This window comes from Somniosus microcephalus, chromosome 9 (genome assembly GCF_052327205.1).
Source record: "Somniosus microcephalus isolate GS21.2 chromosome 9, FLI_Smic_1.0, whole genome shotgun sequence".
NCBI classification, from domain to species: domain Eukaryota; kingdom Metazoa; phylum Chordata; class Chondrichthyes; order Squaliformes; family Somniosidae; genus Somniosus; species Somniosus microcephalus.
In genome coordinates, this window is record NC_140995.1 from 212054076 (window position 1) to 212069065 (window position 14990).

At 46.0% G+C, this 14990-nt stretch overlaps 1 protein-coding gene across 1 annotated transcript in view; it reads left to right on the forward strand.

Moving 5' to 3' along the window:
- The window catches only part of acoxl (acyl-CoA oxidase-like), a 348406-nt gene that overhangs the window by 34801 nt on the left and 298615 nt on the right, over positions 1-14990 (forward strand). Inside the window, exons 8-9 of the mRNA XM_085997863.1 lie at positions 1582-1654; positions 8554-8686. Of these exons, the coding sequence (XP_085853989.1) occupies positions 1582-1654; positions 8554-8686 (206 nt within the window). The remainder of the gene's footprint in view (positions 1-1581; positions 1655-8553; positions 8687-14990) is intronic.

Below are 14990 nucleotides of genomic sequence, written 5' to 3' on the forward strand. Positions count from 1 at the left end.
GCTTGTCATGAGGGGATTCCATTTGGAAATGACAGCAATGGAATCCTCCTTTCTGATGGGAGGACTGAGCCCACGTGATCTCAGGGACGCTTCCGAACCGCCAACGTCCCTGGGATCCGTGGGCCTTTTACGCGGGCGTACACCTGCAGGCCCGAGACCTGAAGCCCAGGAGCCAGCAGGTAGGTTCGTATTTTTTTTCAGGTCGGAGCCTCCGACCGCAGATTCCGGCTCAATGTTTTGACTGCGACCACGGTCATGTGCAGCAGCTTGCTCGTGGATCAGTCTTGCACACCTACAATAAAGTAGCTACTCCATGTGCTTTTTAAAAAAAAAAATGTCTTTTCCCTTTTTTATTTCTCTCTTTTTCCATCTCCCCTCCTTCCCTTAATCCCAGCTCTACTGGAATCCCAGAGGTATAGGCCTTGAATTGAGGTCAATAGACACGCAGAAGCGCAGATCTGCAAAGCGGTGAGAGCGGGTGTAGAGCCGCAGTCCGTGATACGAGCCGCACTGATTTAGCACAAGGCCGAAACTCACTAGCTCAGGCAGCGGTGTGCAGTCCTGGAACACAAAGGGCAGGATTTTCATTAGGCCGTGGAGGCGGGATTGGAGGCATGTGGGGGGTTAAAATCCCGAAATCGGGAGGGCACGAACCCATCCCGCCTCCATGCCAGTTTCAAAGGAGGCGGGTACCCGCCCCGCACTGTGACCCGCCGCCCCGAGGCGGGAAGGGGATTATTGCCAATTAACTGCCTGTTAACAGGCAGTTTTTAGCCTAATCCCTATTTTTAATGTTGAAGTGTGGGATTCCCGACGGCTCCAAACCACGCTAAGTTAGAGGAGGCGGACCGTCGGGATGAAGGGCTTGGAGGGGTCAAGATGTTCAGGTGAGTAATGGGTGCATGAGTGCAAAGGTAAGTGTGTTTGGTATGTGTAAAGTGTTTAAAGAAGTTTTACATACCTTTACTTACCTTTACAGTCTTTCTTCCTTCAGGTCTCGGGAGTCCCTTATCTCACCGGCACAGAAAGCAGAATGGCTGCAAGCTGTCAAAAATTGCAGCATTCAGCTTTCTGTTCCGGGGAGATCTTTAAATTATCCTGACAGGAAGGAATTAACTTCGAATACAGATTCAGTGTTTGACAGCTTCAAACAGCTGTGAAACGCTGATATTTCATCTGTCAAAAGGTCTGGACAGATGAAATGTCAATCTGTGACGTCACCTGTTGGCGGGTGGCCCTTAATTGGCCTGCTGAGCCCGCTGGGCGGGTTCAACAAGGTCAATCAAGTCAAAATCGCGTGGGTTGGCTAGAACTCGATGGAGGCGGGACTACAACCCCGAAAGTTGTAGTTCCGACGACTCAATGAAAATCCAGCCCAAACTCTCCATCTTATGGCTGGGTGTAGAGCGCCCAAGAGCTTGAATGGCCATACCCTCCTTCGCAGTTGCTGGTTTTTTTTTTAAGACCCGTAATTTTAGATTGAGTTTATTTAGGATTGTTAGGATATCTAAGCCGCAGTGCAACACTAATCTGTTTTGTTTTTAAATCTTGTTTCCTTCTCCTTCTCTCCCCCCACCCCAGGTCTAAATGGGGTTGATAACGGAATTTTAGTATTTGACAACGTTCGAATTCCAAAAGAAAATCTTCTTGACAAGTTTGTATTTCTTCAATTCTTTTCTCTCTCTCAAAAAGTAGATTTTTATATGGCAGCAGTTATTTTATCAGAGGCTTAAAATGTCCTCTAGTGTGTTTGAAAAAGAAAATCTAAAGCAGATATTTGAAGTGGAAGTTGGGGGGAAAGTACTGCCAGTGGGAAGTTAACAACTGTCTTTATATATGTGTGTGTGTGTGTCTCAAAAAAGATCTATCCATTTGGTGAGATGATATTTATACTCTATTTTCTGCCTTGTGGAGACCCACCAATTAGGGCCCCTGCTCCCCTTTGAAGTAGTATTGTAGGTTTTGTGTGTTGAAGTTGATCTGTATAAAGAAAAGAAAGACTTGCATTTCTATAGCGCCTTTACAACCTCAGGATGTTCCAAAGCGCTTGACAGCCAATGAAGCATTTGTTTTAAGTGTAACCAATGTTGTGTTGTGTGAAAGATCCTAGGGCTGTCGGAAGCCAGTTGGCCGCCTTAGCAGCTGTAATTACCTAACCACTGTCTCTGCTTCTGAAATTAATTTGTACAAAATGTTAATGTTTCACACTTCCTCTAGATGTTTTAAATATCTACTTCTATAACTAACCCCTCGCCCCTGTCTCCTCCACCCTCACCTCCGACATAGAAACATAGAAGATAGGAGCAGGAGTAGGCCATTCGGCCCTTCGAGCCTACTCCGCCATTCAATGAGATCATGGCTGATCATCCAAATTCAGTACCCTGTCCCTGCCTTCTCCCCATATCCCTTGATCCCTTTAGCCTCAAGAAATATATCCAACTCTTTCTAGAATATATTTAATGAACTGGCCTCCACCGCCCTCTGTGGCAGAGAATTCCACAGGTTCACCCCTCTCTGGGTGAAGAAATCCCTCCTCATTTCAGTCCTAAATGGCTTACTCCTTAGACTATGACCCCTGGTTCTGGACTCCCCGGCCATCAGAAACATCCTTCCTGCATCTAGTCTGTCCAGACCTGACAGAACTTTATAGGTTTCGATGAGATCCCCTCTCAATCTTCTAAACTCCAGTGAGTATAAGCCCAATCGACACAATCTCTCCTCATACGTCATTCCTGCCATCCCAGGTATCAGCCTGGTGAATCTTCGCTGCACTCCCTCCATGGCAAGAATGTCCTTCCTCAGGTAAGGTGACCAAAACTGCACACAATACTCAAGGTGTGGTCTCACCAAGGGCCCTGTACAACTGTAGCAAGATATCCTTGTTCCTGTACTCGAACCCTCTTGCTACGAAGGCCAACATACCATTTGCCTTCTTAACCGCCTGCTGCACCTGCATGCTTACCTTCAGCAACTGGTGCACAAGGACACCCAGGTCTCTTTGCACTTCCCCTTCTCCCAATCTATTGCCATTCAAATAATCTGCCTTCCTGTTTTTGCCACCAAAGTGGATAACCTCACATTTATCCACATTATAGTGCATTTGCCATGATTCTGCCCAATCACCCAACCTGTCCAAATCGTACTGGAGTTTCATGACATCCTCCTCGCAGCTTACCCTCCCGCCCAGCTTTGTGTCGTCTGCAAATTTGGAGATATTACATCCAATTCCCTCGTCCAGATCATTAATATATATTGTGAACAGCTGGGGTCCTAGGACCGATCCTTGCGGTACCCCACTAGTCACTGCCTGCCACTCGGAAAACGACCCGTTTATTCCAACTCTTTGCTTTCTGTCCGCCAACCAGTTCTCTATCCAAGTCAATACCTTGCCCCCAATCCCATGTGCCTTAATTTTGCACGCTAATCTCTTATGTGGGACCTTATCGAAAGCCTTCTGAAAGTCCAAATACACCACATCCACTGGTTCTCCCTTATCTATTTTACCAGTTACATCTTCAAAAAATTTCAGTAGATTAGTCAAGCATGATTTACCTTTTGTAAATCCATGTTGACTTTGTCCGATCCTGTCACTGCTTTCCAAGTGCTCTGCTATTACATCTTTTATAATAGACTCTAGCATTTTCCCCACTACCGATGTCCGGCTTACCGGTCTATAATTCCCCGCTTTTTCTCTACCACCTTTTTTGAATAGTGGGGTAACATTAGCTACCCTCCAATCCATGGGTACCGTTCCAGAGTCTATCGAGTTCTGGAAGATGACCAGTAATGCATCTACTATCTCTAGGGCCACTTCCTTAAGTGCCCTGGGATGTAGACCATCAGGCCCTGGGGATTTATCGGCCTTCAGTCCCATCAATTTTCCGAACACCATTTTCCTACAAATACTGATTTCTTTCAGTTCCTCTCTTTCATCAGACCCTATGTTCCCCGGCATCTCTGGGAGGTTATTTGTGTCCTCCTTTGTGAAGACACAACCAAAGTATGTATTTAGTTGGTCTGCCATTTCCTTGTTTCCCATTATAAATTCCCCTGATTCTGACTCTAAGGGACCTACGCTTGACTTCACCAATCTTTTTCTCTTCACATATCTATAAAAGCTTTTACAGTCAGTTTTTATGTTCCCTGCTAGCTTACTCTCATATTCTATTTTCCCTTTCTTAATGAATCCCTTTGTCCTCCTTTGTTGACACAAATGTGAGGAGCTCATGGACTTCTTTGTCTCTAAGATTGAGACCATCCGTTCAGCTGCTTCTGCCACTTCCCTTCCTTCCCCTAGCCCACTGGGCCAAAGTTCCTCTAAGGTTCCCCCCTGCCCTAGCCCTAAACTCTCGTCTTTCTCCAGTTTCTCTCCGATCTCCCCTCATGACCTCTCCATGCTCACCTTGTCCATGAAACCAACTTCCTGCTCCCTCGACCCTATTCCAACCAAAATGCTGACCACCCAACTTCCTTTCCTGGCTCCCATGTTAGCTGATATTGTTAATGGTTCTCTCTCCTCAGGTGCCGTCCCCTCCCTCAAATCTGCCGTCATCACCTCTGTCCTCAAAAAAACAAAAACAAAAAAACAGCCCTTGACTCCTCCGTCCTTGCAAACTACCGCCCCATCTCCAACCTCCCTTTCCCCTTCAAAGTCGCCTCTCAAATCTGCGCCCGTCTTTCTCGCAACTCCATGTTTGAATCCCTCCAATCAGGTTTCCATCCCTGCCATAGTACTGAAACGACTCTCCTCAAAGTCACAAATGACATCCTTTGTGGCTGTGACAAAGGTAAACTAATCCCTCCTCGTCCTTCTTGACTTATCTGCAGCCTTTGACACGGTTGACCACTCCATCCTTCTCCAACGCCTCTCCACCGTCGTCCAGCTGGGTGGGACTGCACTTGCCTGGTTCCATTCTTATCTATCTAATCGTAGCCAGAGAATCACCTGCAACGACTTCTCTTCCCGCTCCTGCATCGTTACCTCTGGGGTACCCCAAGGATCAATCCTTGGCCCCCTCCTATTTCTCATCTACATGTTGCCCCTTGATGACATCATCCAAAAACACAGCTTCAGTTTCCACGTGTACGCTGACGGCACCCAGCACTACCTCTTCCCTCGACCCTCACACGGTGTCTAAATTGTCAGACTGCTTGTCCGACATACAGTTCTGGATGAGCAGAAATTTTCTCCAATTAAATATTGGGAAGACCAAAGCCACTGTTTTCGGCCCCCGCCACAAACTCCGTTCCCTAGCCACTGACTCCATCCCCCTCCCTAACATCTGTCTGAGGCGGAAGCACACTGTTCGCAACCCTGGTGTCATATTTGACCCTGAAATGAGCTTCCAACCACATATCCGGGGTATAACTAAGACCGCCTATTTCCACCTCCTTAACATCGCCCGTCTCCGCCCTTGCCTCAGCTCATCTGCTGCTGAAACCCTCATCCATGCCTTTGTTGCTTCTAGACTTGACTATTCCAATGCATTCCTGGCTGGCCTCCCACATTCTACCCTACGTAAACGTGAGGTCATCCAAAACTCAGCTGCCCGTGTCCTAACTCGCACCAAGCCCCGTTCACCCATCACCCTTCTCATCCTTGTTTTCAAATCCCTCCATGGCCTCGCCCCTTCCTATCTCTGTAATCTCCTTCAGCCCCACAACCCCCCCGAGATATCTGCGCTCCTCTAAATCTGCCCTCTTGAGCATCCCTGATTATAATCGCTCAACCATCAGTGGCCGTGCTTTCCGTTGCCTAGGCCCTCAGCTCTGGAATTTCCTACCTAAACCTGTCCGCCTCGCTACCGCTCTTTCCTCCTTTAAGACGCTCCTTAAAACCTACTTCTTTGACCAAGCTTTTGGTCACCTGCCCTAATTTCTCCTTCTGTGGCTTGGTGTCAAATTTTTTGTCTTATAACACCCCTGTGAAGCACCTTGGGACGTTTTACTATGTTAAAGGCACTATATAAATACAAGTTATTGTTGTTGTGCTCTCTAGAACAATAAAATTAATGAAAATAAGAAATTTGGTTGTCACCTAGTAATATTTGTCTATGGTATGCAAACATCTAGAAAGGTTAGCAATTAGGAGATTAGTAAATTATTTTAGGTAAGTAAATCGGCCCATGAAAGGCAGATATCACTTACTGTAGTGCAACATTACATTAATGCACAAAGGGCCAGCCAACCACACACACAGTTCAGAGACAAGACAAGCTAGGATTGTTCTCATTGTGTCAGCTGTGGCTCAGTTGGGAGCACACTTGCCTCCTGAGTCAAAAGGTTGTGGAGTCCCACTCCAGAGACTCTGGCATCAAATCAGGCTTCCATTCCAGTGCGGTACCGAGGGATTGTTGGAGGTGCCGTCTTTCGTATGAGATGTTAAACTGAGGCTCCCTCAGATGGATGTAATAGCTCCCTCAGATGGATGTAATAGATCCCATGGCAATATTTTGAAGAAGAGCATTGGCGTTCTCCCCAGTGTTGTAGCCAATTCGCGATATCTGGCACCGACGGGACCGAGCTGCTGCCGATCTATCAAAACTTCCGGATAGACCAGCGCTAATGTTGAAGGATATGGAGGTTTTAATCTCCGTATCTGACAACAAACACTGTTGCTTGTAAACACTCGGCCCGTACCTTGGAAGCGTCTCTGAAGCTGTTGCTAAGCTACAGAGACGCTTTCCAGAGCCTGACTGTTTATAATTAAAAAAAAAAAAATTTTTTAATGCTAGGAGAAGAAAAAAAATGCTAGGAGAAGAAAAAAAACCTAACCAAAACAGCTGCTGATTTCTGCCGTTAGATCGAGGTTTCCGGACATACAACCTCCAGATAAACCAAAGTTTCCTGTATTTATCCCTCAACCAACATCATTAAAACATCTGATGAAAGGCACTGTATAAATGCAAGTCTCCTTAGAGCAGAAAAGGTTAAGGGGAGATTTAAGAGGTGCTCAAAATTATGAAGGATTCTGTTAGAGTAAATAAGGAGAAATTCTTTCCACTGGTGGGAGGGTCGGTAACCAGAGGAGACAGATTTAAGATTATTGGCAAAAGAATCAGAGGGGCGATCAGAATTTTTTAATGTATTGAGTTGTTATGATCCGGAATGCACTAAATAAGAGGGTAGTGGAAGCAGATTCAATAGCAACTTTCAAAAGGAAATTGGATATATACTTGAAAAGGAAAAAGTTTTAAGGCTATGGGGAAAGAGCCGGGGAGTGGGATGAATTGGATAGCTCTTTCAAAGACCACAGGCAAGATGGGCCGAATAGCTTCATTCTGTGCAGAATGATTTAATAATATCTGTTCCCTGCATGGGTGCCCATTAAAAATAATAGAACAGGAAAGAGACCCAGTGAAGTCATTGACTAGTCGCTATAGGTTCTCGAGCAATGAGAGGTAGCTATAGGGAAAGTAAATCGGACTGTAGCAAGTATTGCTGGGAATAAAGTACAAAACTGGTGGACCGTCTAATTTTGGTCCCCACTCCTGGTGATGGACAATGAGGCTCTAGAGAGCGTGCAGAGGATGGGAGCAAGGGTGTTACCTGAACTCCAATCTCTTAATTATGAGGATTGGCCTAGATAGTTGGGGTCACTTTGGAGAAATATGGCGAAGTATTCACTTTGGCGCAGACGCGAATTGCCTCCTCCTGTGCCGTGAATCTCTGATAAGTTCTGGGACGGGACAAGACTGAAGTTTTTACAGTTGAGAAGGATTGGATATAGTAAATTTGGATCAGATATTTGATCTGGATAATGGCAGTAGGATTGAAGGGCATGCTTATGACATACATGGGCAAAGTACTGGGTAGATGACTGGAAGTATTTCTTTTCTCAGAGGCTTGTTCCCCTCTGGGAAGAGGTTACTAATGCATTTGGTAAGTATCAGAATGCTGAAGGCAGTTAGGAAGGTACTGGACCGGTTTTGGGGGGAAGAACACATATTGGGGTGGGGTGGGTTGGGAAAGGTTATGTGTGCAAGTTTGGGTAACTGGTTTCCTGAAGTTTGCTCGATTACTTTATGTAGTCATGGAAGATTTTTCCCGAATTTTTCTTGAAAATGCAACAGTTCTTTTCCTGGTTTTTTTTCTGTTTGCCTTCCCAAGGACTGACTAGTGGTTTAGTGGGGCATGGGGCTGCATCATCTACTGCACAGCAGAGGCACCAGTGACCCTGATGGTCTCCTCTTGCTCTTCATTTTCTATGTTCCTGTATAACTATGAATTAATTCTGCATGTCTTTAAAAAATATAATTAGTTGAGGGGTGTTAAAAACAAAATACATTACTTTGACTTCTTGGAGTGTGTTAGTGAATTGTTTTCTCCATTTCTAGTATGACAACTGCACAAATCAAAACTACAATAGGGAAGTGGTGGAGGCGGGGGGAGTTAAGATCACGGGAGCAATGCGACATTGATGTTGAGAGGCATTGGGAGGGGAGGAGTTAGGGAACTTGTGTTTGAATTTGTAATTTGCATTGTATAGAGCCTCATCACAGACCTAATATATGTCCAAGTACTCAAGATACGTTTTCTGATTTCTTCACACAGGTTTGGTTCTGTATCTCCGAATGGAGTTTATGAGTCGCCCATTGAAGACAAAGGTGCTAGGTTTAATGCTATGTTAGCAGCCCTTACACCAACAAGGATTGCCTTAATACTTCAGGCCTTGGGAGCCATGAAGGTAAATACATTTTCTAGTATATGTCCCATCAGCAATATAAAGTAGAAGAATGGTAAAATGGTGCACAGTGCCCCCCCCTTATCAATGGTGCACAGCGGTGTACCATGCCTCCCCTCCTCAATGGTGCACAGTGCCTCCCCTTATCAATGGTGTGCCGTGCCTCCCCTTATCAATGGTGCACAGCGGTGTACCATGCCTCCCCTCCTCAATGGTACACAGCGCCTCCCCTTATCAATGGTGTGCCGTGCCTCCCCTTATCAATGGTGCACAGCGGTGTACCATGTCTCCCCTCCTCAATGGTACACAGCGCCTCCCCTTATCAATGGTGTGCCGTGCCTCCCCTTATCAATGGTGCACAGTGGTGTACCGTGCCTCCCCTCATCAATGGTGCACAGCAGTACACAGTGCCTCCCCTCATCAATGGTGCACAGCAGTACACAGTGCCTCCCCTTATCAATGGTACACAGTGCCTCCCCTTATCAATGGTGCGCCGTGCCTCCCCTTATCAATGGTGCACAGTGTCTCCCCTTATCAATGGTGCACAGTGTCTCCCCTTATCAATGGTGCACAGTGTCTCCCCTTATCAATGGTGCGCCGTGCCTCCCCTTATCAATGGTACACAGTGCCTCCCCTTATCAATGGTACACAGTGCTTCTCCTTATCAATGGTACACAGTGCCTCCCCTTATCAATGGTACACTGCCTCCTCTTATCAATGGTACACAGTGCTTCCCCTTATCAATGGTACACAGTGCTTCCCCTTATCAATGGTGCACAGTGCCTCCCCTTATCAATGGTGTGCCGTGCCTCCCCTTATCAATGGTACACAGTGCTTCTCCTTATCAATGGTGCACAGTGCCTCCCCTTATCAATGGTGTGCCGTGCCTCCCTTTATCAATGGTACACAGTGCTTCTCCTTATCAATGGTGCACAGTGCCTCCCCTTATCAATGGTGCGTCTTGCTCCCCCTTCACATGCTGATTCAGATCTATTGGTGCATTAAATGGTTTATGTTGAGACACAGTCCCACAGTCCAGACTCTACTGTTTAAAAAACAACCTTTCATGATTGTTTCCTGGAACTGTCCAGTTTGTACCCGGTGCCCAGTTTCACGGGACAAAGAAATGTCAAATCTGGTGACACAACTAACTCTACCCCCTCTATCCGCCCCCCACCACCCCTCGCCAGCCTGTCCTCCCACTTGGCTGTTTCTCTTTGTTCTGAATGCTGCGCTGTTTCTGTGCAAAGCTGGTTAATTCTGAGCCATTAAGTGGAATGAGTCTGGGCCTAAGAAGAAGACATGCACACAATGCCGGGCTACCTCTGGGTTTTTTCATAACCATGCAATAGTTGTCCAGGGTGAAACTCTCTCCAGTTTACTCTCCAATCCCCTTGTGTGAAAACACCTGCCTCGTCAGCACCCCCCCCTTGCATGACCAAGATCAAAACACCACCGTTTGAAACATGACCAATGAGTCCTACAGCTTCTTGATTTTAAAATCCACCTTGCTGCGGTTGTGTGCCAGCAGACTGAACCAGAGCCCGGTGGGACCTTCGCCTGACTTGCTGTGCGTGGCTGTTCCCAATGGATCTTCTGATTTGGTCCTTAATTAATTAATTAATTGTGCATTGCAAGCTCCATTTGGCACAGCAGGCTACCCCTGGGAGCTTGTGTGCACTGAGGCAGGTTTTTGAGTGCCGCTAAAGAGGTTTAAAGGGCTGCTCTCCCCATGCTCACTGTTAAAACTATGTATTAGGATGTAAAATGCAATTACATCTGACAGACCATTGAATAGGAGAAAGACTGCACAAACAAGGAAGGTGATTGCACGGTTTTGCTTACATTAAAGCGAGACAAATCACAAGGTTATACCCATCAGGAAAGGATGAACAGGCTGGGTCTCTTTTCTCTTGAAAAAAGAAGGCTGAGGGGGGACCTAATAGAGGTCTTTAAAATCATGAAAGGTTTTGATAGAGTGGATAGAGAATGTTCCCACTTGTGGGAAAGAGCAAAACTAGAGGCCATCAATATAAGATAGTCACCAAGAAATCCAATAGGGAATTCAGAAGAAACTTCTTTACACAGAGTGGTGAGAATTTGGAACTCGCTACCACAGGGAGTGGTTGAGGCGAATAGTTTAGATACATTTAAGGGGAAGCTAGATAAGCACATGAGGGAGAAGGGAATAGAGGGTTATGCTGATCGAGTTAGATGAGGAAAGACGGGAGGAGGCTCGAGTGGAGCATAAACGCCAGCATGGCCTGGTTGGGCCGGATGGCCTGTTTCTGTGCCGTATATCCTATGTAGGTTGTAAACAGTGAATGGGGGTGTTTTGTATTGTATCGTAATGATGCTGAGTGTTCAGCAGCATCTTTCAAATGCCTTGTTTGCATTTTGTACTGAAAAGCAGAAGCCATTTAGATCTGAGATTCGTGAGACGTTTACATTTCATTTAAGTTGCGAAGACCGTGCTGAGCAGGCTGCAGCAAGTGTCTCGTGCAAGGTCTCACTCGTGACTTACAAATAACATACTTCAGTTGAAGAAATGAAAGGACCGTTTTGAAAGCAGAGTCAACATATTCGCAGTGTTAAGCTTCCATTTCATACAAACTGAAGGGAAAGGATTTAAAGATTTACTCTTTCTCACCAACGGGGGATCTTGAAAGTGCATGGGTGTATTTATGGATGGTGCCTTAAAGTACTGCTGAATGCAGTGAGACAAAGGGAGGGCTGCCCCGGTTGAGCATAGGGGCACCCGAAGAACAGATGTCCGAAACATCTAGCAGGAGCTAGCTGACCGGGTGATTATTCTCTGCAACACCAGGCAGGTAGTGCAGGAATCCCCAGAGTGCATTGCGCTCTCCAACCAGTATTCTGTTCTGAGTACTGGTGAGGGCGATGGTTCCTCTGGGGAGTGGTGGTGGAATTGGAAACGAGACTGGATAGGCACTTGAGGGAAATAAACTTGCAGGGCTGCGGGGGAATGGGACTGACTGGATTGCTCTACAGAGAGCCGGCACGGACTTGATGGGCCGAATGGCCTCCTTCTGTGCCGTTATGACTCTATGACCCAGTGGACCTGGATGCAAATGTGGAAGAAGAGGACTGACCTGAGCCAAGGGAATGGTACCCAATAGTTTCTCAAATTGTGTCCTCGGACCCTGTTTCTCTTGTAGTGCTTACCCCTCCCAACGCTTTCACCCAATCTTGCACCTCTACAGATTGCTACAGCTGACAGCATGGCACACTTATAGGGTTGGCACTATATTGTTGCACTGAAATATCTGGGGCTTCGCACAACGAGCCCTGCCAACACACTCTTTACTGCACGATGTACGTTCAGTTGAGCTGCAGGATGGCCACATGGCCACTAATCAGGCAAGTTGCCCACCCGTAACACAGACCCTGCAGTTTCTGATCTGCATCCATGACCTCCTGCACTTTATGCAATGCAGCAAATTGGGCAGCCGTTTAGAATCATGCAGCACAGGAGGACGACCGTCGGCCCATCCTGCCTGTGTCTGCTCTTTGAAACAGCTATCCAATCGGTTCCAATTAGGATCATGCGGCTCATTGGGTAGAGAGATGAACGTGCTGACCATGCTGAACAGTGGATCAGTCACTCGTTAACTCAACTCATCCATGGGAAGTAAAGTGGCTGCTGCTGCTGGAGATCCTAATGCTAGCCTGCAAGGAGCTGGAGGCACAACACTCGAGGACGGAAGTGACCATGACTGCCGCTGGCAGCATCATAGCTATGATAGCGTTTGGCTGTGGGTTTACTTATAACAGACGGCAGAACCCTGCAACTGTCTCTGTGCTGACCTGGAACCTGTGATGGCAATTCTCCTCCGTTGTTGCCATGTAGGCATGCCAGAACTTGTAGATATGGTTGATGACAGAGTGGTGTGGTGCCTGGTGATCTCTCTGGAATGTCTCCTTTGGTCCTGGTGGTCAGACTTGAAACCCTGTAGTAGAGACACATTGAAAGAAAACCCCATATATTTACAGAAAACTTGCCTGATTATCAAAATGCTTGTGTGCCACATTAAATAATGCTGCTGGCCTCTAATGCCTACGCTCAATTGGTGAACTTAACGCTGGCCTTGAAAATCAGGGGCTGAATCTCATCGCCCTCTTTACCGCAGCTAACATAAAAGGGACTCCAAAAGTCTTCTATAGGCATATAAATAGTAAATGGGTAGTAAGAGGGGGAGTGGGGCTGATTAGGGACCAAAATGGAGACCTACGCCTGGAGGCAGAGGGCATGGTTGAGGTACTAAATGAGTACTTTGCATCTGTCTTCAACAAGGAAGAAGATGCTGCCAAAGTCATAGTGAAAGAGGAGGTAGTTGAGATACTGACTGGGATAAAAATTGACAATGAAGAGGTACTAGAAAGGTTGGCTGTACTTAAAGTAGATAAGTCACCAGAATGGGATGCATCCTAGGATGCAGAGGGAAGTAAAGGTGGAAATTGTGGAGGCTCTGGCCATAATCTTCCAATCCTCCTTAGAAAAGGGGGTGGTGTCAGAGGACTGGAGAATTGCAAATGTTACACCCTTGTGTAAAGATAAACCCAGCAACTACAGGCCAGTCAACTTAACCTCGGTGGTGGGGAAGCTTTTAGAAACAGTAATCAGGGACAAAATTAACAGTCACTTGGACAAGTGTGGATTAATTAAGGAAAGCCAGCACGGATTTGTTAAAGGCAAATCGTGTTTAACTAACTTGATCGAGTTTTTAGATGAGGTAACAGAGAGGGTTGATGAGGGCAATCCATCTGTATTGGTTGGTTGAGAGAAAATGGCAATTTAGTGCCAGATTGTGCAGTTATGGGTATGTTGTGGACTCCAGGAATTGGATTGAGATTGCTCATTCACTTCACATAAGATAGCAAAGAATAGACATTTATTTTCTTGTTGCCAGTTTTCTCTACATGTTTTATTTATTTACTCCTGCTGATATTGTTTATTACTCATCCTCCATTAACTAGTCAAAGTGGCCATTATTCACATGTGAGCCTTGATGGTGAGTGTTGGTAGACAGAGGAACAGGAGTAAGCCATTCAGCCCCTCGAACCAGCTCCACCATTTAATGAGATCATGGCTGATCTGCGACCTAACTCCATATCCATATCCATTCTGTTACCCATATCCCTTAATACCTATGGGTAACAGAAAGCTATCAATGTCAGATTTTAAAATGAACAATTGATCTAGCATCAATCGTCGTTTGCGGAAGAGAGTCCCAAACTTCTTAATATGCTAGCATGATTGAGGATTGGTTAACTGACAGAAAACAGAGAGTAGGAATAAACGGGTCATTTTCAGGTTGGCAGGCTGTAACTAGTGGGGTACTGCAAGGATCAGTGTTTGGGCCTCAACTATTCACAATCTACATCAATGATATAGATGAGGGGACCAAATGTAATATATCCAAGTTTGGTAATGATACAAAGCTGGGTGGGAATGCAAGTTGTGAGGAGGATGCAAGGAGGCTTCAAGGGGATATAGACAGGCTAAGTGAGTGGGCAAGAACAAGCCAAATGGAATATAATGTGGAGAAATGTGAAGTTATCCACTTTGGTAGGAAAAACAGAAAAGCTGAGTTTTTTTAAATGGTGAGAGATTGGGAAATGTTGGTGTTCAGAGGGACCTGGGTGTCCTTGTACACAAATCACTTAAAGTTAACATGCAGACACAGCAAGCAATTAGGAAAGCAAATGGTATGTTGGCCTTTATTACAAGAGGATTTGAGTATAAGAGTAAAGACGTCTTACTGCAATTATATAGGGCCCTGGTGAGACCACACCTGGAGTATTGCGTACAGTTTTGGTCTCCTTCCCTAAGGAAGGATATACGTGCTATAGAGGGAGTGCAACAAAGATTCACCAGACTGGTTCCAGGTATGGGGAGATTGTCCTATGAGGAGAGTTTGAGTAGACTAGGCCTATATTCTCTAGCGTTTAGAAGAATGAGAGGTGATCTCATTAAAACATAAAAAATTCTTACAGGGTTTGACAGGGTAGATGCAGGGAGGATGTTTCCCCTGTCTGGGGAGTCTAGAACCAGGGGTCACAGTCTCAGAATAAGGGGTCGGACATTTAGGACTGAGATGAGGAGAAGTTTCTTCACTCAGAGGGTTGTGAATCTTTGGTATTCTCTACCCCAGAGGGCTGTGGAGACTCAGTTGTCTAGTATATTCAAGACAGAGGTCGATAGATTTTTGGATATTAAGGGAATCGAGGGATATGGGGATAGTGCAGGAAAGTGGAGATGAGGTAGAAGATCAGCCATGATCTT